At 50.0% G+C, this 27,875-nt stretch overlaps 1 protein-coding gene across 1 annotated transcript; it reads right to left on the bottom strand.

Annotated features, from left to right (window-relative positions):
• Nucleotides 1–4,069: 4,069 nt before the first annotated feature.
• Nucleotides 4,070–25,378, bottom strand: Nt5m (5',3'-nucleotidase, mitochondrial). Its single transcript, XM_006973620.4, has 5 exons — nucleotides 24,919–25,378; nucleotides 19,491–19,591; nucleotides 16,579–16,639; nucleotides 6,367–6,481; nucleotides 4,070–5,215 (listed from the first exon to the last, which is right to left on the bottom strand). The coding sequence occupies exons 1-5, from the start codon at nucleotides 25,159–25,161 to the stop codon at nucleotides 5,073–5,075; spliced, it is 663 nt and encodes a 220-aa protein (XP_006973682.1). The 5' UTR covers nucleotides 25,162–25,378; the 3' UTR covers nucleotides 4,070–5,072.
• Between the last annotated feature and the right edge of the window lie 2,497 nt (nucleotides 25,379–27,875).

Here is a 27,875-nt window from a genome sequence, read left to right as displayed (position 1 = left end):
TTGGCCTTAGGCAACCCTTGTAAAAAGGGGACATGACCCACAGGTTGAGAACAGCCACTTTAGGACATCCCTTGGTGCTACTGTGTCACGTGATTGCAGTCAATGGGAAATTACAAAAGCCCAAATGCAGCAGGATGACGAAGGGTCCAGATCCTTCAGGAATGAAGATATGGACAATCTCTCAGGACAAGAGGTGCTTGCTGAGGGTGGAGGAAATACAGAATGGATAGAAGAAGATAGTTATAAGTACCAGCTAAGGCCATGTGACCAGCTGCAGAAATGAAGATTATAAGTGACATGAGTATTTCCCCTCTATTTTGTGTGTGCATATATATATTCACATATACTTTCCTCAATTTCTTTATCATATAACATCAACTGAGATAACAGCAGTAGTTATACTTAAGCTATGAGACACTAATAGAATGTTCCTCAGGGGACATTGCCACCTGTTCTAAATATATAATGCATTTGTGGTTGTATGGAGGAGTTATATCATGTTAGTGTAACATGACCTCGTTATTATTTTCGTTTGGAAATTAAGCATGATGTAAGGAGATATGATGAGGGGTGGATTTGTGATGGCTAATCTTGGTTGTCAATTTACTACATCTGGAGTCAATTAAATCCTAAGCAGCTGAACACACCTCTGAGAGATCCTTCTTGATTGGATCATTTGAGGTGTTAGGAGCCACACCTGGGTCACACCTTCTGGTGACTGCCTGTGTAAAAGGACATGGGAAAGGAAACTTGTTCTTTGCATGCTTGCCCTCACGCCCACTGGCAAGGGCATCCATCCTGCTGCTGTGGCCTTCCTTCACTGGTATTAGAAGCTACTTCTTTGGGATTCCAACCATAGGCTAAAGACTAGCCTTGTGGACTGAACAACTATTTTAAGAGGGCTCCAGACCTTAGTAGGCCCCCAGACCTTAGCACAACTGACTCCATGGTGGAACTACCATTTAGGCTATAAAACTCTGCATGTAGATAGCATCACCTGCCAAAACTAAAACAAAGCCCTGATCCATCCAAGTCCACATAGTTCTGGGGAAGTCTCTAAACATACTAACCTTGCTTCTTTAGCTCCTGTAGTTCTGCTTATGGCTAACTGTTCTCGTTAGCTGAAGTATGTCAACCTAGAACATGGTTTTTGTGCTTAAAAGCTCACCATAAGAAAGGCTCAGGGCTACACTGGGATCCTGAACACCCAGTGCAGTCTCCAGTCGGCCAATAAAGACTTTCAACTGACTTAACCCCAAGTCTGAGCAGTCTTCTCTGGTGAATACACCACAACAATATCAGGTTCTTGGATTTCCATAGGGAGATAGTCATTGTTGGACATAATCTGTAAGCTACTCTGATAAACCCTCTTGTTTAATATGTATACACACACACACACACACACACACACACACACACACATTCATTCATTCTATCAGTTCTGTTTCTCTAGAAAATCCTGACTAATACAATTCCATTCCCTTCCTAGGGCACCCATGTGGCTGAGTATCCAGAAGAGACAGCCTTTTGTGTGAAGAATCTGTGGTGTCTGGTCAGTAGGGGCTGAAGAATCAGCTCCGATTAACAAGAGACCAGAACCACTAAAGTAAAATCTTCCCTGTGCTGGGACAATGGATGCTGGCCGCCTGGAGATAAGAAATTAGCAGTGATTAAGAAGAGACCAGTGTCACTGAGGTGGAATCTTCTGGGAAGTGTTTCCTCAGAGTCAGCACACAGAAGCTGTGTTCCAGAGGTGGCCAGGGTTGTACCTCGTGCTGGCAGCCGAACTTGGTCATGTGTAAGAGTCTCCCGGGTGGTACTGGTTTTGAAGGCATGAAGCGGTCATGGAGAAAGTTGAGGCTTGGCACCATGAAGAGGGCCCAGGAGAGGCTATTGGTGAAAGTGTGGCCCAGTCAAAGCAGAAGACCCCAGCATTTTGGAGGTGCCAGAACCATGGGAGGACCACCAAGAACAGCAGCAGTGGAGTGGAGCCAGCTGGAGCCTAGAAGACAAGCTGTGTGTGCTGCAGAGGGCAGAGCTGGAGAGGTGACCAAGCCCTTTGGAGGAGCCCAGAAGATCATGAGTGGATCCTAGACATTGGATACTGAATTTTTAAAGTTGGAGTATTGTTTTGCTCTGTTTGGATTGTGACTATGTCCTGGTTCTTCCCTCTTGAAATATATATACATATATATTTAACTTATTTTTCATTTTATAGGAGTCCACAGTTGAAACTGGATTTTAAAAGAAACTTTGAATTTTTTTTCTTTTTGGTTTTTCAAGACAGGGTTTCTCTGTGTAGCTTTGCGCCTTTCCTGGAACTCACTCTGTAGCCCAGGTGGACCTTGAACTCACAGATATTCACCTGTCTCTGCCTCCCAAGTGCTGGAATCAAAGGCAGGCACCACCACCACCCAGCTGAGACTTTGATTTTTTTAAATGTTTGAAATTGTAAGGCAGTGGGGCTTTTAAGTTTGAGAATATCTTTATACTGTGATGCCATATTAATGTGTAATCTTGGGGATGAAGAAGAAAGGAAAGGTTATGGATTAGCAGTGATGTGTGTGTCAAGTTGACAAGGGATCAACTGTGGTAGCTAGTCTGACGTCAGTTTGACAGAAGATAGAGTTATATGAAGGGAGAGAAGCTCAACTGGGAAAATGCCTCCATAAGATCTGGCTGTAGGGCATTTTCTTAGTGGTTGATGGCGGAGGACCCAGCCCATTGTGGGCGGTGCTATCCCTGGGCTGGTGGTCCTGGGTTCTATAAGAAAGCAGACTGAGCAAGCCAGGGAAAGCAAGCCAGTAAGCAGCCCTCCCCCATGGCCTCTGCATCGGTCCTGCCTCAAGGATCCTGCCCTCTTGAGTCCTGTCCCGACTTCCTTCAGTGATGGACTAAGATGTGGAAGTGTAAACCAAATAAGCCTTTTCCTTCCCAACTTGCTTTTGGTCATGGTGTTTCATCATAGCAGTAGTAACCCTCAGTAAGACAGCAGGGTTATCTGTCATCGGCAGGGCAGACTCTGGGTAGCAATGAGCTGCACTGTTTTCTCTTCCCTGAATGATAGTCACAGTATTTTCAAGGCAGGGCTGAGTGGCTCTCCTTGGTTGCTGTGACCTCTGATTTGGCAAAAGCCCAGGCACCTAGAAAGTACATAACAGACCATCCCCAACCTATCACGGAGGGCCACAAGCACAAGAGAGTTCCCTCACTGCCACGGCTGGAGGCTGCAAGGCTCTAGACTGGCCAGGTCACTCTAAGTGGAGACCTGGCACTGGGCAGCATGAGGATCACGGGAAAGCAGGCCCTATGGCTGACAGACAGGAGGGAGCTTCATCCAGCCACCATGAGGAGTCACGAAGAAATAATTCATGCTTCTCACTTGTCACACTGTTTCCTGGACCGGCATGGATGGTCTTGCTGGGGAATGAGGTCTTCTGTCAGGGTAACAAAGGGTCTCTGGAGCAGGCACGAAGCCACCCTCCAGGGACTGGCTTTCTTCCAGGCCCCCGGTCAAGACGTTACCAGACACTGCCCTGCTTGCGCCACCGAGTTCCAGGATCAAGTGACATCACTGCCATGTGTTTCCAGTAAGACACTGGCAGAGCCCCCAACCAGCCCAAGGGTAACAATGGAGTAGCACTATGGAAAGCCACACATGGCTGAGTCAAGAGAGGCCCAGGACAGGCAGTGGATTCCTGGGGTATCCTTCTCCAGACTGGGTGGTGGATGCCTCAGACCTAGCCTGGTGACAGAACTGAGCTCTTAAGACCAAAAGATGGGATATGGAATTCCTGGCCAGCTCTGAAACCAGGGTTCTCTCTCTTGTTTTTTTCTCTACCTTAGCCCAGTCCCTAGGCAATCAAGATCACCTGCCTTAGATACTGAAAGGCATAGTACGAAGGCCCAGAAACAAACTAGGGTGCTGATTTTTAATGTTTTTAGACAGGGTTTTGCTGTGTGACCCTGACTGGCCTAGACTATGTAGCCCAGGCTGGTCTTGAACTCACAGCAATCAACCTAAGTGCTGAGAGAACAGGCGTGTGTTTTGAGAATGCAACTGGCCTTCGAGGGCACTGTTTCTAAAATTCGCCAGGGGACAGTGGGGAGGTGGCTGCTTCAAGTGTCGCCACCCAGGGATTCAGCCCAAAGGGAACAACCGCTGAGGCCTGACTGCAGGGTGAGGAGAAAAGGGGTAAGGCATTGGGGGAGGTGCTTGAGGGAAGCAGTGCCTCCCTCAGATGAACGGGACCAAAAGAAGCCACCAGGCTGCCAGCCTACGTCACTACCTAGGCCATCTTGCCTTTGCTCCAGTGTGGTACCATGCGAGGCACACAAAGGAGCACTATGCCCACCTCTGTCCTGTTCATCAGCGTGTGGGACTGCCAGATGCTTACGTCACAGGCAGATGGCACACTGGATGACCCTGGGGCAGGTGCTAGAGAAGGCCACGGCACAGGTTTTGTGAATAGCATTTATTTCTCATACGGTCAACAAATGTTCAAGCCTGCCGACTCCTTTCTGGGCCATGAACAGGATCCAGGGACACCAGAGAAAGAAACCACAGCACTAGCCATAGGCAGGGTCACTGCTGGCCTCCAGAAGAGCCTGGTGGCCACTGAAAGCCAGGGGGAGAGAACAGGCTAGGTGGGCAAACTGGACAAGGTGCCGTGTTGGAGGTGGAAGGGCACATGCCTGTCAGGGGAGCCTGTCATCTCTCTCTCTGTCACTCCTTACCTTTGCAAAGGCTGCAGATCCTGGACCAGGGCACCCCAGTGCCTTGGAGAACACCCTATTGGAAGCAGTGAGAGGGAGTGGCGTGGGCCACCGCCTGAGGCCAGGCCAAGCTGCTCGGGAGCAAATGCCTTTCTCCCGGCACTGCCCCAAGATCAGGCTAAGGCCTGGGCTAGGAGAAGAAGGGGAGTGTACCAGGAAGTTGTCTTGACCAGAGAGTCCACTGGGGTCCTCCAGGAAGTGCCAGGGAACGCAGTACAGCCCTCAGCAGGCTGGCCGCTGTCCCATCACGAGTTGCCAGCCCCACACTGGACCACGAGAGAGTCACAGCACAGCCCTCAGTGGGGACGCTTGCTGTCCAAGATGGCCTTCCAGTCGTCCGCCCAGGAGTGCAGCCTCCGGCGAGGGGGCTTCAGCTGCAGGTGATGGTTGTGGCAGGAGGTGAAGAGGATGTGCTCCCAGCTGGGGTGTGGCTCGGCCCCTGGGGAGGAGAGCAGCGCCTCAGGCCAAAGACTGGGGCCCCGGGGTAGCCCCATAAGCAGGTGTCGTGCCTCATCTGACTCAGTTTCTCTGTCTGCAAAGTGATGCTCCATTAGCCTGCCCTACTACAGAAGGCACGAGGGTAAAGCAAGGCACTGTGCACAGGGTGCTCCGTGCGACACCCAGGAAGCGGTCCGGGTCCGCACGGTGAGGGCTGAAGGGGCTCTGTCATCCCCACTGCTGGGCCTGGCCAACCACCTCTGTGCTCATCCTGTGCTAGCTCAAGTGGGAAGCCCAGGCCTGCGTGCCCTGCGGTTACGGTACCAACCTCCTTCACACCGTGCCGCAACTTGATAGGCTCCCTGGGGTTGCGACCTACTAGCTCCTGTGGCTGAAGCCCCCTGGAAGCCTCCAGAAGACCTTTAAGAGAGGCTGTCTCCATCCACACGGGCCTCTGGAGAGACTGGGGTAGATAGCCATGTTTCTCTGGCACTCAGCAAGGTTTAGGAAAGAAACTGTCTTCCTATGATGTGACCAAAACAGAACAAACTCTTAAGAACTACCAGCGGGGGAAACATCTTGCCCACAATGTGGCAAAAACAGGCAGAACACATCCCGGAGACCGGAAACAGTGTGGACTGAGTAACGGAACTCCCAAATCCTACCATGCCTGAAGCCCTTTGTCCACCCTACCTTCTCAGTTAAGTGAGCCAAGCAATCAGTTTGCTTGTTTTCTGGGAAGGGGTCATTAGCTGGAACCGAAAAAAGGGACAAATGCAATGCCCAAGCCACTGTCAGCCATAGACACCTGACTGCGACTTCCTGTTATATAGCAGACTTACCCTGCACTACCATTGTTACTAAACATAAAGGTTTGAAAATCGAAGCTGGGTTCTCACTCAGGAAAGCCAACAGGTCCAACTCAGTCTGGGTAAGGCACAGACATTCTGCTTTCCAGTAGCCCCCTGTCCCTAGGGCGCAGGCAGAACTTCCCAACAGGAGGAAGTCCCTGGCTGGGTGCTGGTAAACACCTGGTAAAGGTGGGAAGGGAGCTGAGGAGACCCCAGGAGGAGGTATGTGGGAGAAGGGAGAATGCAACTATGGCCACCCACTTTCCCCCTGCCACCCACATCCCTGCCCTGGGCTACTTGCCTGTGATGTCCGGCCGGTCATCTATGAGAAGGTCGGCAGAGACCACAGTCTTGTCTCTGGTCAACACAATTTGCTCCAGAAATTCAGGGCCAAAGTGCTTCTCCACCCAAGCGTACTGGAGGTAACAGAGGAGATGACATCAGACAGATCTGGGAATGGCTCAGCCTAGAACCCTAGCACTCGGGAGGGAGGGAGCCTAATAACATAAAGGGCCCACTCAGGCAGCTCTGTGGCCAAGAACTTGTCACTTGGGAGCTGTGTGGCCAAGAACTTGTCACTTGGGAGCTGGGGACCTGCACACTCTTCAGCTACTACAAAAGGGTCACAACTCAGACCCAGACCTGACATCCCCAGAGCTACAGAGACCGCTCTCAGCACTCCATCAGAGGTTAGTCACACTGGCTGCCACTGTGTCCTGGGGACTTGGTGACTTCCTAAGGTGGCTGACTCACAGAGAAATAGCCAGCACATCCGCCCAGTGCCTCTGCGGGGAATTTAAAGCAGGGACAGCAGCAGTCAAACCGTGTGTGATGTGATACTGGGGGGCGGGGAGCCGTAGTGGGGGGGGGGGAGGAGAGCTACAAGAACTTGACGGTCACATCAGTGCAAAGGGGTGCTGCAGAGCTGGTGTCCCGGGCACACAGAAAGAGTGCGGGTATCTGCCGGACTGGCAGGCAGAGAGCTCCACCATCAGACCACGGGAGACAGGACACTGACAGGACACTGTGCACTCCGGCAGGCCACACTTCCCTTCGCCACTGTGGGGCTCTGGACCGCCTCTCCCTTTCCTGGGACACTTTGGGAACTGGGAAAACGGCCTTCCCTCCTTCACCAGCCTGGCAGCAGATATGGCCTGACTAGCCACTGGCTCTGGCTCTGTTGGGAGAACCAGGAGAGAGGAGGGTGGCCCTGGGCCTGAGGTTCACGGGCACGCCACACTGCCCAGTGGGTAGCTGCATCTAGCCATCTGGCCACCCTTCTACATCCTCCCTGATCTGCTCACAGACAAGACAGGTATGGGCGTTAGTCAGGGAAGCTTCCAGCAGAAGGGAACAGGAGCCTTTGCCCAGATGCCTCTGGCCCCACCTGGAGAACTAACAGCAGCCAGGAGCTAGAAGAAGAGGCTGCAAGTGTCCCCTGGCTCACAGGGAATGACCTTCCCGGGGAAAGGCTGTGTAACCACCTGCAGCAAACCTCAGGCAGGTCCTTTTGTCCCGGCTGTGGTCCAGGTGACTTGAGCAGACACATGAGCAAACTCCATGTGGCCCCACGTGACCTCTAGCACAGGAAGGACTTGGAGAACAGAGCAGAGCCCACAGGGAGGGCTGCAAGGCCCTGCCCTATCCCACACCCGCCTCGGGCCTCACAATGGTAACCTTCATTTTCAGACAGTTCCATCTCTTCAGGCCTTTAGCCACACACATGCATGTACGACACACACACACAGACATGATACTCTCACACACTGTCCAGGCACACTTCTCCCCTGATGTTGCAAGTTCCTAAAACTGCCCCCCCCTCAACTTCCTTCACCTTCACACTCCTCATCCTTCCAGGTGATGGCCACGCCTGTTATCTGTATCCCTGCAACCACCGCTGACATCCTTTAGGATGGGGACAGTAGTTCTTTGGACACCTGTCCAAATGTCCACGTGACCCATGAAGAAGAAACAGTCCTTTCTGGACAGACTGCCTGAGGTCACTCTAACTGGAAAGGCTTCATGGCCAAGGCCTCCGTGAAGCCCTGCAGGCCCTGCAGGCCATCTCCCCAGAAAGACACCACTGCAGGGAAACAGGCTTCCACTGAACTCACAAAGCAGCTCAGCCAGGTCAAAACGCTACCTCAGGCAGATGGGTGGTGGATGGGCTGAGTCCCTGGAGTGCTTACCTGAGTGGGGTTTGGACAACCTCCAGGGGTCAGACCATCGGGAAGACATAAGTGACCCTAGTGTTGACATGGAGGTGACACACGGGAGAATGGAAGACGGAAACCAGGGCTGCTAATGTAAGTGTACTTGACCCTCATGACAACCTGGGTGCAGACATCCTCCTCACCCCTGCAGCTCTTGGCCCTGTCTGTGTGAGGCATACTGAAGAACCAGGGGTTCGGAACCCCTGGGCTTGAGGGGTTCACAACTAGGCAGCCCAGGCTTAGTGGCACAGGGGTTCTGAGGGAGGACAGGGTCTGGTTCCTGAACACCGTGGTTTACAAACCATTCACAGAGCCAACAAGTTTTACTCCCCTTTGTGAATTTCCAATTCATTGTAGCCATCACCTCTGTGAGTGGTAATCACGCGCTTGGGTGCAGCATCGGTATCAAATCATCACAAGTATCTGGTCCCATGCACCCAGTCTCTGGGGCTCTTGTCTCTGGCGTGGCCTGTCTACGTGGCCTGTCTATGTGGCCTGTCTACATGGCATGTCTACGTGGCCTGTCTATGGACCACAGAAGAGCAACTGCACAAAGGAAACAGTACCGTGGTCCACAGATTCTGTACAGATAAAGAAACTGAAGTTCAAAGAGGGCCAGTGATGGTTCCCACCACTGTACTCTCCTGCCCTGTATCTGGAGGGGCGCTCGGGTTCCTGCCTGAGCGACTAAGCTACCACTTCTAAATGGACATGCCACTGCTCTGCCTCTGAGCCTTGCTCATCCCTGGCAAGCTGCCTGATTCATGTGTGGTGACTAGAGTACTGTGATGGCTAGTCTTCTGGAATTTCGACGACCTCTGGAATTAACTAAGACCCAGCAGCTGGGTACACCTGTGAGGGATTTTTCTTAATTAAATCATTTAAAGTGGAAAGACCCACCTTTAATCCAGAACTTTTGAGGTAGGAAGATCAACCTTTAATCTAGCCACACCTTCTGCTGGCAGCCTTTATAAAGGACATGGAAGAAGGAAGCTAGCTCTCTCTGCCTGCTTGCTCTTGATCTTGCTGGCAAGTCCATTCCTTCGCTGGCATTAGAGCCTACTTCTTTGGACTCCTGCAAATACTGAAGACCAGCTGAGACATCCAGCCTCGTGAACTGAACAACTACTGGACTCTTGGGCTTTCCATCGGTAGACAGTCACTGTTGAACTAGCTGGACCACAGCCTGGAAGCCACTCTAATAAATTGCATAAATATATATTCATTCTCTCAGTTCTGCTCCTCTAGAGAACCCTGACTGATACAAGCACCTTCTATCTCACGGGTGGGGAGATGTGTGTGGCACCTGGCACACAGTGGGTACAGGAAGCTGTAGCCCTGGGTCTTATCACAAATCAGAGGACCCGGGTGTCCTTCCCACTCCAGGGTTCTGATAATGCCTGAGCTGTGGGACCTCCTAAGATCTGCACCTCAGGATACAGTCGGCATGGTTAAACTGATGTAGGATACTGGTAGCATGTCCTGCAGGGGCCCATGTGGTAAGGGATTGTTTCCCAGGGTGGCATTGTTAAAAGTGCTAGAGCCCTGGGGAGGCTGGACCTTAAGGGAGGTCTTTGGATCACTAAAGGCATGTCCTCAAAGGGGACTGTGGAACTCTGGCCCCATTCTCTTCCTCTCTCGCTCTCTAGCCATGAAAGAAGTGGTTTTGCTCTCTAGTGGCTTCCGCCGTGACCATAGGCTGCCTCACCGCAGGCCCAACGCAAGGGAGCCAATCAATCAAACCTCTGAGCAAAGGTTTATAAATCTTTTTATAAATTGATTTATCTCAGATATTTTTACAGTAACAGGAACCTGGCTAACACAAACATCTACTAATACCTAGTACATATAATTGTAACCGAACTCTAATAGCCCCAAATAATCTACAAAAAAAAAAAAAAACCAATTAGAACTATTTTTTTTTTTTTTTTTTTTGGTTTTTCGAGACAGGGTTTCTCTGCGTAGTTTTGCGCCTTTCCTGGAGCTCACTTGGTAGCCCAGGCTGGCCTCGAACTCACAGCGATCCGCCTGGCTCTGCCTCCCGAGTGCTGGGATTAAAGGCGTGCGCCACCACCGCCCGGCCCCAATTAGAACTATTAAAAATAGATGATACAGCCCAGCGGTGGTAGTGCATGCCTTTAATCCCAGCACTTGGGAGGCACAGGTAGGTCGACCTCTGTGAATTCAAGGCCAGCCTGGTCTACAGAGTGAGTTCTAGGACAGCCAGGGCTACACAGAGAAACTCTATCTCAAAGTACCACCACCACCACCACCCTCCAAAAACTAGATAATACAATATACAAAATCACTTATATTTCTATTCATCTGGATATTATAATTAGATAAAAATTACATTTGCAAAGAATAACAATGAAATATGCTGAATATACATGTGGAATGGCTAAGAGAGGAACTTCTATGTTATATGTATTTAACACAATAAAAAATTTTAACTAAGTCAGGCATATGATGAAAGTCTGAAATCCCAGTTCCTTGGAAGGTTGAGGCTAGGGGTGACTGTCCCAGTGAGCTTGGCCCACCCACATCAAGAAAATGTACCACAGACTAGGCAATCTGATGGAGGCATTTTCTCAACTGAGATTTGTTATGGAGTATTATTTTAAAATGTAGTTTTTTGTTTTTGTTTTTGTTTTTACTCTTTGCTCTTTGGGAGCCTGCCACCCAGCTCCCAAATAAATACATTGAGTCTTATTATTACTTATAAATGCCTGGCCTTAGCTTGGCTTATTTCTAGACAGCTTTTCTTAAATTATCCCATCTATCTTTTGTCTCTGAGCTTTTGTCTTTCTCTATTTTATATACCTTTCTTTACTTCTTACACCCAGGTATGTAGCTGGGTGGCTGGCCCCGATGTCCTCCTCCTCTTCTCCTTTTCCTGCTCCTCGATCTTCTCTTCCCAGTTTTCTCCTTCTATTTATTCTCTCTGCCTGCCAGACCTGACCATCATTTATCCTGCCTAGCTATTGGCTGTTTAGCTCTATATTAGACCAATCAGATGTTTTAGACAGGCAAAGTAATGCAGCTTCACAGAGTTAAACAAATGCAACATAAAAGAATACAACACATCTGTGCATCATTAAACAAATGCTTCACAGCAAAAACAAATGTAACACATCTTAAAATAATATTCCACCACAAAGGTTCCTCTCCTCAGATAATTTGGGCTTGTGTCAAGTTGACAAAAAAAAATCAACCAGGACAAGTGTCAAAGTGGGTGGAGCTCTGTGGGTTCAATGGTCTACACAGGGAGTTCCAGCCAGGGCTGCAAAGTGAGACCCTGTCCCCCTCCCCCCAAAAAGGTGCTAAAGGTATAAACAGCTTGCTAAGCCAAGGCCTGCCCCAGTAGCCAGGTGTGATGGATGGAGACCACAGCTGCAGCTCCAGCCATAGTGCCAACCCAGAGCTTCCCTGACTCAGGGAACCAGGGTGAGCAGAGGGGTGGATCTCATTGCCCCACCCTTAACAAGTTCATCAAAGGTAGGAAAATATGGGGAGGTCCCATGGAAGAGCTCCAGGCTGTGGAAGTGAAATGGCTCAGAGAGAGCCACTGAGAGCTGGGGAGAGCTCAGCTAGTGCCTCCGATCCACCTCTGGATCTGTGGAGGGAACACCTGATACTAACGGGTAAAATCTTCCCGCACTGTTAGACCTTGCTATGGCTGACTTTAGTATCGCCTGAGCAGTGAACTCCTGTCATCGCCTGACACAGCTCAAAACAGACGACAACGGACTTCCAAGTGCTCCGCCAGGCTTACTCCACAGTCCCACTCCCTATTCATTATGAGACTTCAGATCGCCACTCTGCCCAGCCTGTGTAGAAAGGTTTCGTTACATATGGACAGCACAAGGCTAACCCTAGGGTCGTGGAGATTTGGAGACTCACTTAAGAAACGTGAGTGTACCTGAAGAAGCCAGCACGGGACATTAGTTAACAAAGGGCACAAACAGGTGTTGCTGTGGAATTTGTGGGAGCTTTATGGCTGGGTAAGGCACAAGCAATACCCACCAAACAGATAGGGAAAGTTTGCAATGCCCTGTTCCTATCAATGTTAAAGAGACACAAAAGGTGAAAATAGATGCACCCAGAAGCCGTAAGGTGGTTAATTGGGAACCCCAGTGTTAAGAATGGGCAATCTCTCTAGGAGTTGATGACCACAGAGGTCCTAGAAGCCCCTGAAACAATAAAGGCCATCACCAGAGTTGTTGGTTGCATTCCAGGACTGAATGTAAGAGCCTGTTGCTGAAGAGGTTTCACGTTTGGGCTGCTGACTTGGAGAAATAAAGCTGCATGCTCAGGAATGGTTGGCCAACAGAAGCCATGTTTTGTTCTATCATATTTTCTTTCTTTTCTGCTTGTACTTTGTTTTGATTTTGTAATTTTTTTAAGAGAGGAAAAAGAATATGAAATGGGATGGGTAGGGAGGGGGAACCTGGGGGCCCTTGGGGGATGGGAAAGAATGTGACCAAATATATGTGACTATATGTTATATTAAATTTTTTTAATTAAAAAAAAAAAAAAGACTCTGCTAAGCCAGGCATGGCAGTTCACACCTGTAATCTTGGACGGCTGCAGTATGAGAATCGCAAGTTCCAGGCCAGCAGGGCTATTCAGGGAAATTCTGCCTCCAAAAACAAAGCGACAATAGGCTGATGGTGGGACAGGCACTACAGTCAAGGCTTACAACCTGAGTCTGACCTTCAGGACCCACACGGGACAAGGAGAGAACTGACTCTCACAAGCTGTCATCTGACCAACTTACATGCAGTGTAGCAGGAGGCCCTGTGGACACACACAGAAAATAAAATAAAAAATATATAAAAATGTTTGAAAGCCAGGCGGTGGTGGTGGTGGTGGTGGTGGTGGTGGTGCACGCCTTTAATCCCAGCACCTGGGAGGCAGAGCCAGGCGAATCTCTGTGAGTTCGAGGCCAGCCTGGGCTACAGAGTGAGTTCCAGGACAGGCACCAAAGCTACACAGAGAAACCCTGTCTCGATAAAAACCAAAGCCAAAAAAAGAAAGAAAGGTTTTAAAAAGCAACAACAGTTTTTAAAAACCTAAGGAGATGAAAAGCCACAGACTGGGAAAATATCTGCAGAACCCATCACCTGATGAAGGACTGGTCTCTAGAATACAGAAGGATTCTCACACAAGCGGACACACAGCAACCCAGTGAAAAACCAGCAAAGACTGGAGCACTTCATCTCACAACAAATAGAGGGGTTTGCTTAAAAGATGATCAACAACGTGTGAGATGAAGGCAGAGGAGGGACCGTGAGGTGAAGTTTAAGCAGGGGCGGCTGCAGAGTGTTGGCAGGCAGACCTAAGGCTTACTCAGTGGAGGGAACTCAGGACACGAACTCGGGACTGCGAATGTAGCCAACTACCCATCATGGCTGGAGAGGCCAGACCCTAGAGGAGACTCTCTTCCTTCCATTTCCCTAAACCCTGTAACTCCTTACTGCATTCTAAGTTTGTATCTGTAGACCCGTAACCGCAGCTCTCAGTTCTGCAGAGAGAAGCTTCTCTGCAGCAGATGGGGACTATCACAGAGAGCCACACTGGTCAAATGCAGAGAACAATGGGGTGCACACCCCCTACTGATACATCTACAACACAACCCCTATGCCCAAGGCTCAGGAAAAACAAGAGAAGGGGGCGGAAAAGGTCATAAGAACCAGACCAGGATGCCTGCTTTGAAATGGTGTCTTCAAGACAGGACAAGGAAGCTTTACCCACGAAACCTCTACAATACCTAAACCAGACCTACACAGGAGAAAACCTGTTGACACGTTAATGTGATTGGGAGGAATTTCACAAGGCCCCATCCCTAGATGAAGAGCTACAGGGAATCAATGGCTGCTGAGTGGGAGAGTCCATTTTCTCCAGGGATGAGCTCCCTGCTAGGTTATCCTATCCCAAGAGGCTACCTCTAAGCATATGTATGTACACGCAACAACACTAAATGGGCTCAAGAGGAAGGAGGAAAGGAGAGGTGAAGGGAGGGGATGGAGGGAGGGAGAGAAGAAGGCTAATTAAAGAAGAGCTTATGAAGCTGAGAGGGAGGGAGAGCAGGGGAGGTGTTGGAGAGGGAGGATGGGTAGAAATTATGTAAATACAGTACTCATGTATGCAATTCAAAAAATACTTTTTTAAATGTCTTTGATAGTTCTCTGTTGAACAATGGATCGGCTCAAGTGTTCTCCAGGTGCCTAGCTCTGTGCTGGGGAAGAAGGAAGGGCACTTACCACCTCTGCAGACCTCAGTCTGGTAGGAGACAGAAAATAACCCAGGAACAAAGAAACGGAGCCAATCTGAGCGGTGTGCAGGAAACCAGGCTGAGACTGCTATGTCTCTGCTATGGCACAGCAGAGACAGAATCAACATTAGCTATGGTGGTCAGCAGATGTGAGACATTGCCAACTGCATTAGTTACTGTGCTGGTCAGTGCAATAAAGACCCTGGATGAAGAAACTTAAGGAAGAACGGATTGGTTCTGGCTCATGGTTTGAGGACACACCATCTATTACGGCAGGGAAGGCATGGGGAAAGCTGGCTCACATCTGGATGGACCAGGAAACAGAGATTAGAGAACCCCAGGTTGGAAGCGGGTTTCCAGCCCATAAACCTGCCCCCAGCAACCCACATTTGCCAGCCAGACCCCATCTCTTCAAGGTTCCACAACCTCCCTCTGCAGCACCACAAACTAGGGGCTAAGCAGTCACATGAGTCTACAGAGGGCAGTTCACATCTGAGCCATAGTACAAGTCAAGGACAGCATAAAACACAGAAGGTGGGAACTCCATGGATGGAAAGAGCCAGACAGGCCTTCAGGCTTATTTTTATAGTAAAGTAATTAACACAGGGCTGCCATGATCCACCTTATAAAGTTTCATTAGTTCTACAAAGAAATTTAAAATCACAGCAATAAGAGAAGCAGACAGATGCCAGGCATGTTTCAGAAAGAGAACACAGGAAACAAAGCCCATATCATTAGCCATGGAGGACGAGAAGAAGGCCACAGCAAAGGCATGCATATTGTATCAGGTATTGTAGTCACTGGGGATGGCTTAAGTACTCAAGTACAGGGGAGATGTGTGCATACCACACTGGTTTCTATAAAGGAACTTGACAGCCACCCAGGGCACTAGTACTGGCCAGTCATCCAATCACTTGACCCTCACGGCTCAAGTTTAGGGGTCCAGCAGAACCATCTGACAAGTTGGCTGAGACCACGCTGCCACTCCCAGAGTTTCTGGCTCAAAAAGTCAGTGTTACTGAAATGTCTGTTTCTAACCAGTCCCCACCTGTCCAGAACCTCCTTTGTGGATCGGTCTTCTGGTACAAAGAGGAGACCCAGCCTTCACTCCTCGCTCCACCCACAAGCTGTGGCTTGAACACCCACTCCCTCGGGCTGAAACGAACGCAGACTTGACAGTTCAAAGGGGTCAGGATGAGCACCAGCTGACCCAGCAAGGCATACAAACAACTCAAGGTGAGGAAGGCTTGTGTGGGAAGAGAGGAAGGTAGAGATACTCAGAAGCACTCAGCATGAAGATGTGAAGCCTGAGGGGGTGGAGGTGATTGGGAACCCAGCCTCTTGAGTTCACAGGAGTATCTGAGAACCCCACAAGGTGTGGTGGCCCAATCATCCTGCCCAGTGCAGAAAGCAACCGCTTGGACCGTTTTACTTCTTCATTAGACAAAGGAGCTCACAGAAAAAACTTGGTTTGCTTTGCTTATACGTTCTTTCTTGGTTTTTGTTTTAGGAAGGGGGCCATGACGGATTTCACTATAGCCCAAACTGGCCTCAAATTCACTATGTAGCACAGGCTGACCTGGAATTTTCAATCCCCCTTCCTCAGCCTACCGAGTGTTGGTGTTACAGGTTGGCCCACCATGACCAGCTCTTGGTCAGACTTTTCACGTAAGCCTGAGGACGAAGTTGAGTGGCAGAGCACTGGCCTGGCATGCGTGATGCTCTGAGTTCGAGGCCCAGTACCACAAGAGAGAGTGTGAAAGTAAATGAAAAGACTCTGTTCATGCATGGATGTCCCTGAGCGCCTGGCCCCTCCCTGATCCCTGTCACCTGCTTCACCAGACTTTCCTGGACCAGGCACAGCTGATAAACGTGGCAGGTACCAATCCCACCAAGCCCACGTTGTAACAAGTCCATCCAGACCATGAGACAGACAGAGCCTTAGGCTGGTGGAGAGAGGGAGGGCGCACCAGGATGGGGCCTTGTGCCACACAGCAGCCCTGGCCTGGGACAGACTCCTTACCTTCTCATAGGGACAGTACTTGATCATCTTGATGGGGCTTGTGCAGATGAAGACATCAGTGCTGTCGGAAGAGAAAGCGCAGTGAGCCCTGCATCTGTGTCCACACCACTGCGCACCACCCACTTCTGCTAGCCGAGGCCCGCATCTGTGTCCACACCACTGCGCACCGCCCACCTCTGCTAGCCGAGCCCCGCATCTACATCCACACCACTGTGCATTGCCCACCTCTGCTAGCCGAGCCCCGCATCTACATCCACACCACTGTAGCCAGGGTCTAAGCCTGTACCCATTACGGGAAAACCCACTGTTCTGCACCTTCCCACACAAGGGGCTACAACGTGCAATTCCTGCCCAACTCAAAGATCCTGGGAAGCAACATATGATATGCCCTGGCCACAGGCAACAAACTCTGAGGTGGGCAATTCCTGCAGGACTAGGCCCAGAAGGTTAGCAGGGTTAATTGCGGACTCTAGTTGAGTAAGAAAGCAGGGAGAGAGAGAAGCGTTTGGTAAGAAGCACAGTATTGAAAGGATGCGGAGGCTGGGGGCGCAGTGGTAGAAAAGGCGTGTCTCAAGGCCGTGGGTTCCTTCTCCAGCACCAGCAACGGAGGAGGGAGAAAATAAAGGGAATATATACTGTAGCGTCTACAGACAGTTAAAAGAGAGCTGCATCCCCAGCTGATGGAAAGGAAACGATTCTCCATCGTCTGGCTGCAGGCTGCACAGGAAGTGAGCCAGGCTCCACCGAGACAAGCTCTCCAGCTCTGGGGCCTCAGGAGGGACATGGGCTTTGCATGATGAATGCACTGTCACACCTCTGGGCTGCTGATCCTGACCAAGAAGGGCTTCCCAGGTGCTCGCCCCTCCCCACAGCCACAGCCACAGGATGGATCCCCAACCACCAACACCACCCCGTCCCAAACAGTCCTAACATTGTGTTCTACGCTGGCGCCTGTACGGGCTGGCCCATCAAGCTGAGCTGTAGGAGTGGCGTTTCTCCAACTCTCTTTGGCAAATTAGTCCCTGGGGGGTTGTATAGAGACCTGTCTGGTGGCCTCTGGGGGTTTTGCTTGTACCTGCTCAGTGTTCAGGAAAACATCGGGTGCAGAGAGACAACAGAGTTGGCAGAGCGACAGTATCGAGCCCAGCCTCTCTGGAGCTGCCTCACACGAAGGGCTGACTGCAGACAGGCTTCTCCTCACCCCCACACCTCAGAAACAAGCTGCCTTCCCTCGTCTTCGCTGCTCCTTCCAAAGCCTGGCTGCTGAGGCCCGGGCCACACAGCCTTCTCCTCACCCCGCCCTGCTCCACCACATGCTGCCTACCGACAGAGCTTAGAATGACTGTTCTAAGAAACCCTCAGTCCCAAGCTTTACCTGCACCCAACTAACTCTTCAGCCTCAATACAGACAGCCCGGCCAATTCGGACTCCTCCGTGCCGTTCTCCTTCATCCCAACTAAACCTTTAGGTAGGGAGGAGGAGGCACAGGCAGAGGCCACCACAGAAGGCCACAACTGATCAAAAGTTATCCCATCCCAGTGGAGATCGACATCTACAACAATACTCCTGTACCTCGGGGACCATGCTGGAAGAGGGCGCCGGAAAGTTCAAGGCCAGTCTGGTCTACATAACAAGCTCTAGGCCAGCCGGAGCTACATAGTGAGAACCTATCTGAATTAAAATCTTAAAGAAAACACACAAAAAAGAAAAACCACAATGAGAGACCATAGTCACAGCCACTGCCAGGACAGCTAAAAAAATAAGAGACAATAACGAGTGTTGGCAAGCACATCAAGAAACCGCAGTCTTCCTGAAATTTAGGGCAAAGGCTCGATGGTTCTTTAAAACATTAAATATAGAACTATCCTATGACCTCACAGTTTTACTTCAAGGTATATGCCCCAAAGAAGTAATAGCAAGCGTTCAAACAAATGCTAACACAAATTTCATGGCAGTACTACCCACAAAGTCGAAAGACGAAAACAGTCCAAATGTCCACCAGCTAATGAATGGGTACACAAAATGCAGTCTGTCTATACAATGGATACTATTCAGTTGTCAAAAGCAGAAGTACTTGATTGGGGGTGTAGCTGAATGGTTACAGCCCTTGCCTGTCATACAAAATGTCCTGAATTCCATCTCCAGTCACACACACTCACAAGAGAACAGTGAGTTATCAGGAGCTACTACAAGATGGATAAACCTTAAAATCATTAAGAAGCCAGACCACTCACTGGATGGTAGCACTTACATGAACTGTCTATAACAGGCAAAGCCCTGGAGGCAGAAAGTGGATCAGTGGCTCTTAGGGACCATGGAAGGGCAGGAATGAGCAGTGTGCTAATGGGCTTGACATTAGGGGACAATGAAAACAATTCTGAAATGGACAGCAGCGATGGCTCCATACCTTGTAAGTGCTCTAAAGCCACTGAACTGTACACTCGGAACGGGTAAGCTACAAGGTGTGGCGTACACGTCAGTAAGGCTGTGCTAGAAGATCTCAGGGAAGTTCCGATCGGCTTCAGAGGACCGTAGAAGGTGAGGTGAGGGCTTCACCACACACAAGCTCTCGGTTCACCAGAACAAAATGACACCTCTGTCCTTTCTGAACCCCCTCTTCCAAGCGAGGCCTACTGCTCACCCTCTCTTCAGGACTTGGCAGACTAGGCTCATCTGCCCCACATGACTGCTTCACAACGGCAAGCTGGACTTCCCTGGTGGGCAAAGCCCAGGCTGTGTGTCACAGTCAGGCTGGTGCCCACAGCATGTGCCTGGAAGGTCTTTTGCCGGGGTCAGCAATGAGAATGTAATGGGCCTCTGCGGGGCTGAGGAGAGAAGGGCAAGACAGCAAGATAAAGGTGTGGAGCTGGCCTGTGGAGTCCCCAGGCAGCCAGGCAAGCAGGCATACTCACTTCTGCAGATTGGCCATCTGCTTCACAGCTTCCACAGCCCCTGGCAGAGGTTCAAGTTCAAAGAAGAAATCCTTGGACTCCCAGATGCTGACGGCTTTCTCCTGAGAAGCCAAATAAAGCAAGTCACCTCCAGGTCCCCACTGACCCACCACCCTCCTCTCGGAAACGTACCCAGCTGGGCAGAGCTGCTGCTCGGTGGGAAGGGGGTTCAAGGCGCCCTACACTCACCCTAGACCTGTGTCCTAGGAGGCATCACAGGGCGTTGGCATGTGCTTGGGCCCCTCTCTCAGGAAGGATGTGACCTCTCTTAGGACACAGCAGAGACAAACTAAGGGGTCAGCTCTGGGACCGCCACCTGATGTTCTCAGGCTGAGGACAGTCTTCACCAAGTGCTCTAGGCTACAACAGCCAGCACACAGTGGGGGCTGAGGGAATGCATTCATGGCCACAAGAGTCACCAGAGTTGGAAGCTGAAGGAACTCGGGGATCCTGAAGTGCATTGTAGTGTACAGGGTCTACAGGAACAGGGATATGGTGAGCCGGGAAAAGGACAGCTGGGAGAGTCCCAGGTTCCTCATCACACCAATCAGAACAGCTGTGCCCTCACCTGGTTTATGTGCTGAGGTACCAATACGTTATCTTATTTTATTGAGACAGGATCTCTCTGTGTAGCTCTGACTGTCCTGGGACTCTCTAAGGAGGTCAGGCTGGCCTTGAACTCACAGAGATCCACCTGCCTCTGTCTCCCCCCACCAAAAAAGGAGTTTTGTTGCTTAGAAAGTTTGAAAGCCAAAATCCAGACCTTGTGCCAGGCATGGTGGCCCATGCTAGTCCCATTACTTGAGAGGCCCGGCTGGGCAACAAAATAAAACCCTGTCTCAAAAAGAAATACAAACTCTCTTTTTAGCTATAGTAAAACTGATGCCATATACCAAAACAGTGGCTGAGTATGGATCCCCTTTCTACCCTGTGTGAGTAGATCAGAACTCATGTTCCCAGAGTGCTGGCCAGATCTCTCCTAGGGCCAGGCAAGGCAGAAGTAAGATATCTCAGCCTCCGAGAAGGGAGCATCTCAGTGTTGTACATGTGTGCAGTACAGGAAATCCCATTGCCTGGTTAAGAGAGCGCCGATCTCCTTGTCAACTACACAGGTTGAACAAACACACTGTTGCTAAGACACATTCTCAAGTTCAATCTGTGCAATCTACAAGGACCAAAGATGGCTGGTTAACAATTTAAGAAAAACATGATTTTCTTCAAGGCCACTTAGGGGTAATGCCATCAGGACTTGAACTCATATATGGAGGCAGTATGACCCTTTCTGTGGGCCAGCTCTGGGTTGGCCACCACCTTCATGGAGCTTCTCACCAACAACACGAAGACAAGACCCATCCCTTTCTCCCAAAGTCCTGGTGAGACAGAACAGACACGGAGTTCCAACACCTATAGTTAGCTTCTCAGCTCCCCGGAAAGCACTGGTAGAGGCAATTCCCTCTCTGGACTCAGTTCTCTGTCCTAACAATTAAGGATGCTAAGTTAGTTGAAATGAGATTTTTCTTTCCACCTTTGCCCAATTTCCCTCCAAGAGTACTGTGGAAACCAAAAGGAACAAAGACAAAGGTACTCCATGACTCTTAGGCGCCATGGGGTCTACCTCCATGGATTCAAACAACCACAGACAGAGACTACCAGGGGGAATTACTGTCTGCACTGAACCCTCAGAGACCTTTTTTGGGGTCATTACTCCCTCACCATTCAGGATTCAAAACCATCTCCAAGGCATTTACACTTTGTATTATGCCACCTAAGCAGGGCTGAGCTGCACAGGATTACCCAGGCCATACGCAAATGTCATGCCATTTTATATGAAGGACTTGAGCATCTGTAGATTTTTGGTACCCTAGAGGTTCCTGGAACAGGTCTCCCCAATACCAGGGGGCAAGAATACAAAGTAAGCATGGCCACAGCTATTATACCTAGACTGTTTGGTTTAACCACTGATACTTCAGACAACTAGGCCACAGGAGGCTCTGGGGGAATCCTTCAGCGAGTTGAGGCCCAGAAAAAGAATGAGTGGAAATCAATAGGTCCTTCCCATCCCAGTAGCCTCCTTCTTCCCTGTGCTCTCTCACCTTGCACTTGGAAGACAAGAGTTAGTCCCCTTGGGCCTGGAGTATCTACACAAAGAGCTATTAAGTCACTGCACCTCTTCTTTGTTTTATGGTGCTGCTGATGAAACTGGGGGCCTCATGCATCCTCTGTAATCACGATCACTACTAAGCTAAACCTCTAAGTCATCGTCTTCTTCTTCTTCTTCTTCTTCTTCTTCTTCTTCTTCTTCTTCTTCTTCTTCCTTTTTTCTTCTTCTTCTCCTCCTCCTCCTCCTTTTCTCTCCCTCTTCTTCCTCTTCTTTATGGTGCTGGGGTTTGAAATAAGTCTGCTTGCAGAGTCTGGGTAGATTTCATTTTATCCCTTTAGTATATTCCCAGGGCTGGAGAGATGGCTCAGTAGTTTAGAGCACTTGTTGCTCTTGCAGAAGACCTGGATTCAATCCCAGCACCCACATGGTGGCTCACAACCATCTGTAAGTAACTCCAGTTGCAAGGCTTTGAATATCTTCTTCTGACCTTTGTACACTAGGACTGTACAGAGTGCACATGTATACATGCAGACGAAACACTCACACACATAAAACTAAATAAATAAACAAACTGAATACATTCCTATAAGGAAATTATGTCCCCCAGATGCAAACACTGGCCAGTCATCTACAAGTGAACCTCGTGTAATGCTGAGGCTACAAAGGTGACATGGATTGTTTGCTTTAAAGCTTTCCATGGTTCTCAGCTCTGGGAGAGGTCAGCTACCCGGGCTCTGTGGAAGCTGCCTGCAGAAGTACCATCTGAGAATGAACAGAAACGATACCCCATGTCCCCTTACAGTACCTGTCCCTCAGTAAACCAGATTATTGTGGGGGTGCCGTATTTATTGTGTAGGGGTCTGAGAGTTGTGGGCAGAGTTGCAGGGCTAGGAATGAACCCTAGGGTCTTACACTGGCTAGGCTATCCTCTACCACTGAGCTGTATTACCAGCCCGTCTGTGCACCTTGTTGACATCAAGAGAAAGCAGAACAGGAGCCGGGCAGTGGTGACGCACACCTTTAATCCCAGCACTCGGGAGGCAGAGGCAGGCGAATCGAGGCCAGCCTGGTCTATAGAGCAAGATCCAGGAGAGGCACCAAAACTATACAGAGAAACTCTGTCTCCAAAACCAAAGTGCGTGGGGGGGGGGAGGGAGGGAGAGAGGGAGAGAGGGAGAGAGAGAGAGAGAGAGAGAGAGAGAGAGAGAGAGAGAGAGAGGAGAGAGAGAGAGAGAGAGAGAGAGAGAGAGAGAGAGAGAGAGGAGAGAGAGAGAGAGAGAGAGAGAGAGAGAGAGAGAGAGAGAGAGAGAGAGAGAGAAAGCAGAACAGGGAACAGGACGTTAAGACTCGGGAAAGAGAGCTGGGTGATGATGGCGCACGCCTTTAATCCCAGCACTCAGTTGGCAGAGGCATCGGATCTGGTAGTTCAAGGCCAGCTTGGTATAAAGAGTGAATTCCAGGACAGCTAGGACCATTTCACAGAGAAACCCTGTCTTTAAAAAAAAAGAGAGGGGAAAGAGAAATATGTGCAGCAGGCAGACAGCTTGCTGGGTCTGAATCCCACCTGCACACCTCACTATCCTGTGATGTGGGAGCAGGCTTCCTTGTGTGCAAAGTGGAGACAGTAGCATCTTCCTACAGTCACGACAAAGCAGTGGACTGTGCAGGGATTGGAGAAAGTCCTAAGTGAATGTATGTTGCTGACAGAGGCAGAGCCATGGAGGAAAGGCAGAGCCTCTCCCCTGGGATGAAAATTAGAGGCCTGAGAAAGCCTTCCTCTGGTCCAAGTCGAGATTTTGATAGTGTGTGCAGAAAGTGTCCATCCCAGCTTTCTCCTCTGGGTGTGTGCCATCTGCAGACTGCTCCTACCTAGATTAGCTAAACCTGTCTCTCCCAGATCCAGTGGCACACCACAAACCTTGCCTCCTGGTTCACCTGTATGCACCTACCTCTCTGTTCAACTCTATAATAAACACCCTGAGCTTTCGGGGGTAGTATGGGTTTCTCCAGCAAAGAGCCCGGTCCAGCTGAACCCAGCTTTCTGTCTGTGTCTTTTTCTTCATTACCTTACTGACATCAGTCCCTGGAGGGTGTTACAAACCTGGGTAAATATCACCCTCCTCACTCACCATCAAGCCCTCTAGCCATGGCCTCCAGGTAGCCAACTGAGAGATGCCAGAAAACTCATCCTCTAAGTTAATGCTGGGCAAATGTTCCTGTTTCTTTCATAAAATAGTTTTTAAAAGTTCCAAATTACGGCCGGGCGGTGGTGGCGCACGCCTTTAATCCCAGCACTTGGGAGGCAGAGCCAGGTGGATCTCTGTGAGTTCGAGGCCAGCCTAGGCTACCAAGTTAGCTCCAGGAAAGGCGCAAAGCTACACAGAGAAACCCTGTCTCGAAAAACCAAAAAAAAAAAAAAAAAAAAAGTTCCAAATTACACTCTCTCTACCTGGGTATCTGTCTAGCCATGGGGGAGGGGGTTGCCCAAGGGCTCAGCAAAGGCCTCATCAGGTCAAAAGGGAAGTTCATTCTACCTAGACTCTGACTTCCCATGTGACACTCTGAAAGTCATACTCTCTAGCTATGCTTCCATGGATTGGGGCAAAACATGAGGGCGAAGACACCTATCAAATTCATCAGGAGGAAGAAATACCCATGTCTATGTAACAGTAAGGAGACACAATGCTAGTCTATTTTTTCCCCATGTAACAAACTACCTGAGACCAAAATATAACAAGAATTTAAAATCCAAGCCCAGCCTGGTGTTACAGGCTTGTGATCTCAGCTTCTGGGGAGGCTGAAGCAGGAGGATCAAAATTTCAAGGCCTGCCTAGGCTACATACAGAGTGAGTGAGTCCAAGGGCAGCCCGGAGAAGTTAGTGAGAGCCAATGACAAGGGGAAAAAGTAAGAGGACTGGAGATGTAGGTCAGTGGTAGAGAGCTTGTCTAACCTCCAGGAGACTCCATTCAATCTCCAATACTGAGCGGAGGCGCGCGGATAGAGAGGGGCTGTGATAGGGGTGGGGTGGGGAGAGGGATGGAGGGAAAGAGGAAGAGAGGATCGAGATAGATTTCTAGGGGGAGAGTAAGGAGACTGAAGCAAGCCCGGGTGACAGCCAGCAGCAGCTGCACGGGCGGGTCCCCCTAGCGCTGTGGCCACTGTCCCCCCAAAGGCCCCGTTGTACAAAAGGACCCGTCATGGGGGAGTCGGGCTGGCTTGGGGTTGGCCAGCTGTGGCCTCGGTTTCCCCTCCCGCGGGGCCCGGCTGAGGGGCCTGCGGGTGCTCACGCTCAGCCCAGGCTGCAGACGTCCGTACTGCTCCGACACCCAGAAGCCGCGCCGGTCTTCCAGCGCCACGAAGGGCAGGTCTGGGAAGCGCGCGCGGAACTTCCGGAGGAAGCCGCCCTCGAAGTCCGCCAGCACGCCGTCCATGTCCACCAGCACCCGCAAGGCGCGGCTGCCCGCCCGGCTCCGCTCGGCCCGGACCGGGGCGCCGCGGGGACGCGCGCAGCAGCCGCGCAGCCTGAGCATCGCCCCGCTCCTCGCCCTGGGTCCTCGGCAGAAGCCGCCTTCGCCGGGGACACGGACGCGCAGGCTCCAGCCCAGAGCGAGGCCCGTGCGCAGCCCCGCCGCCCGCCCTTAAAGGGATAAGCGCCGGGAGAAGGTGAGCGCGAACGCGAGTTGCTGGTCGCCCTGGGGGACATCCAGTCCCAGGTTGCAGCGCCTGCGAGCGGCAGACTGGAGCACTCGTCCAACTGTGACACTGGAGGATGGAGGAGCCCAGTAGCTGGAGGGACAAAGCTGTGTCCTTAGGTATTTATTGAGCACTTAATTCGTTGGGCTGTGAACCCAACAAACAAAAGTTTCGGCCATCCTGAGCCCACACAGATAGATTGTGGGCACAGGTTTTTAAACAGCTAGCCATCCCGAAGTATAGCTAGGGAGGATTTCAAGTTAGGCACGGGGAAAGGCATAAGTGCCTGTTGTGCATGGCCCTCTTTGATCATAAATGCTGATAGTATGCAACCATGACCTTATACAACTTAAAGATAGCAGAGGGCAAGCCTTCAAGTCTATACAGGTTATAAGGGGGACAGTTATTCAGTGTCCAGCCTGACAGTATTGGATTCAACAGGGAGTCTTCAAATATGTCTATAAATTTGTTAATTGTTACTATTGTTCTGCCCAGATTAGGACCCCCAAAGAGACCATGGGAGACCGAAGATGTCCAGAATGCAATAGCAAGGTTTATTTGACTCAGCAAACGTGCACCCGTAGTTCAAGCTAGCAGGGAACCCTGGTCCACCATACCTGACACAGCAAGGCACGGAGGAGAGTTCCTCTTTCTTGGGGAAGTTAGTTTTTATAGGTAAAACCCACAAAATTCCATAGAGGGGAGGGGGTTAGTACAGGTCCATCCTTGATTGGTCCAGTCCCCCCCCCCCCCCATCCATGCCTGGACTTTGTCTTATTTCAGCTTATCTGTTTGCCCTGTCAGGAGTTTTACAACCCATCTCCGGGGTCTGGTCAGGTTATCTCCGAAGAGGGGCATCTCGTTAATCGGTCACCACCAGACATCCTGACTTTGTTCTTTTGAAAACACCTGACTTCACCTTCTCCAGGAAGGGGGAACTGACTCAGTTCTGTTTATTTTAAGATATCTCTTTCCTCAGCTCTTTTGGGTTTCTGCGGGAACTGTGTCAGGGCCTTTGGTGGGAGTCTTTCAACTATGTCTCATGATATTAAAAAAGGAACTAGTCAGTATTTCAAAGGATGTAAACATGAAGATACTTTAGGAAAGAAAGTTCTTTGTATGTTAAGACTTTGTCCTACCTGGTCTGGAGCCCCAGCAGCCACATGGCAGCTCATAATCCTCAATAACTCCAGTCCCAGAGGATACAACGCCCTCTTCTGGCCTCATTGAGCACTGCATGCACGTGGTGCACAGGCATACATTCAGCCAAAACATCCATACACATAAACATAAAAATAAATAAAATGTTTAAATTTTTTAAAATAAAAAAATACTTTGCCCTAGAGTGTGAGGGCTGGATTTTTCCCAAATGAGATAGATAAATACAAAGCTAGAAAGCTCATGTCACAGAAGGCCTATTGTGGGAGCCCATTCTCGGGTTCCTCGTGGCTTTACCCAGCAGGTCCGAATAGAGGATGATCAGGACCACGGGCCTGAGTGCAGGTGTCTGAGATGGCCTGCACTTGGCTGTGCTGGAGGAGGAGGTCTTTTGCTCCACCCCTTGGCGTCTCTATAAAAACCCTGGGGCAGAGACAGTCAGGGCCTGTTGGAATAGGTTCCAGGCCCTCTTGAGGCTATCCTTTATTTTCTATCTGTTTATCTCCGCAATATTCTCCACAATAAATCATTCTATCTAATATTCCCTGCTGCTCGCACTCAAGAAAACCCTGGGGGCTGTGGGGTTGGTGGGTAAACGCCCCACAGCCTATGCAAGTTAGATGAGGTTTATAAACAAGGAAACTAGCCAGAGGACCAGGTAATCTGCTGTGAGACTATGTTTCCTTGAAATGGTAGAGAAGCAGCCAGGTGGTGGTGCCGCATGCTGTTAATCCCAGCACTCATGTGGCAGAGGCAGGCAGATCTCTGTGAGTTTGAGGCCAGCCTGGTCTTCAGAGTGAGTTCCGGGACAGTCAGGGCTACACAGTGAAACCCTGTCTTGAAAAACCAAAAAGATTGTTTCTAGTGACTCTAGGATATCATAGGGCTCTCTTTGTCTCTTTCTGTATTTTTGAGTTATGGTTGGCTCTGGATACCCCTAGGTTTCTGCATTTGAGAAATCAACCATGGTTTAAAAATATTCTTTAAAATTTTCTTCTGCCTTTAATCCCAGCACTTGGGAGGTAGAGGCCTAGGCAGGCTGATCTCTGTGAGTTCAAGGCCAACCTAGTTCACAAATCAAGTTCCAGGCCAGCAGGAGCTATACAGTGAGACACAGTCTCAAAATTAAATGAACAAATAAATAGATAATAAATGAATAAAATTTTTCATTTCTGAAGGACATAGGCATACTTTTCCCTTACACCATTCAGCATGACAGTTATTGACAGCATTTACATTGTGGTGTTATTACGAGTAACCCAGGGGATAGCTGAAGTCTGAGGGAAGAGATGCATCTGTCCCATTCAAACACTTCAGCATCTTTTTTTTTTCTTTTCTTTTTTTTTTTTGGTTTTTCCAGACAGGGTTTCTCTGCGTAGCTTTGTGCCTTTCC

Source organism: Peromyscus maniculatus, chromosome 8 (genome assembly GCF_049852395.1).
Source record: "Peromyscus maniculatus bairdii isolate BWxNUB_F1_BW_parent chromosome 8, HU_Pman_BW_mat_3.1, whole genome shotgun sequence".
Classification (NCBI taxonomy): Eukaryota; Metazoa; Chordata; class Mammalia; order Rodentia; family Cricetidae; genus Peromyscus; species Peromyscus maniculatus.
The sequence above is the reverse complement of the archived record's forward strand: the minus strand, read 5'-3'. Positions and strand labels throughout refer to the sequence as shown.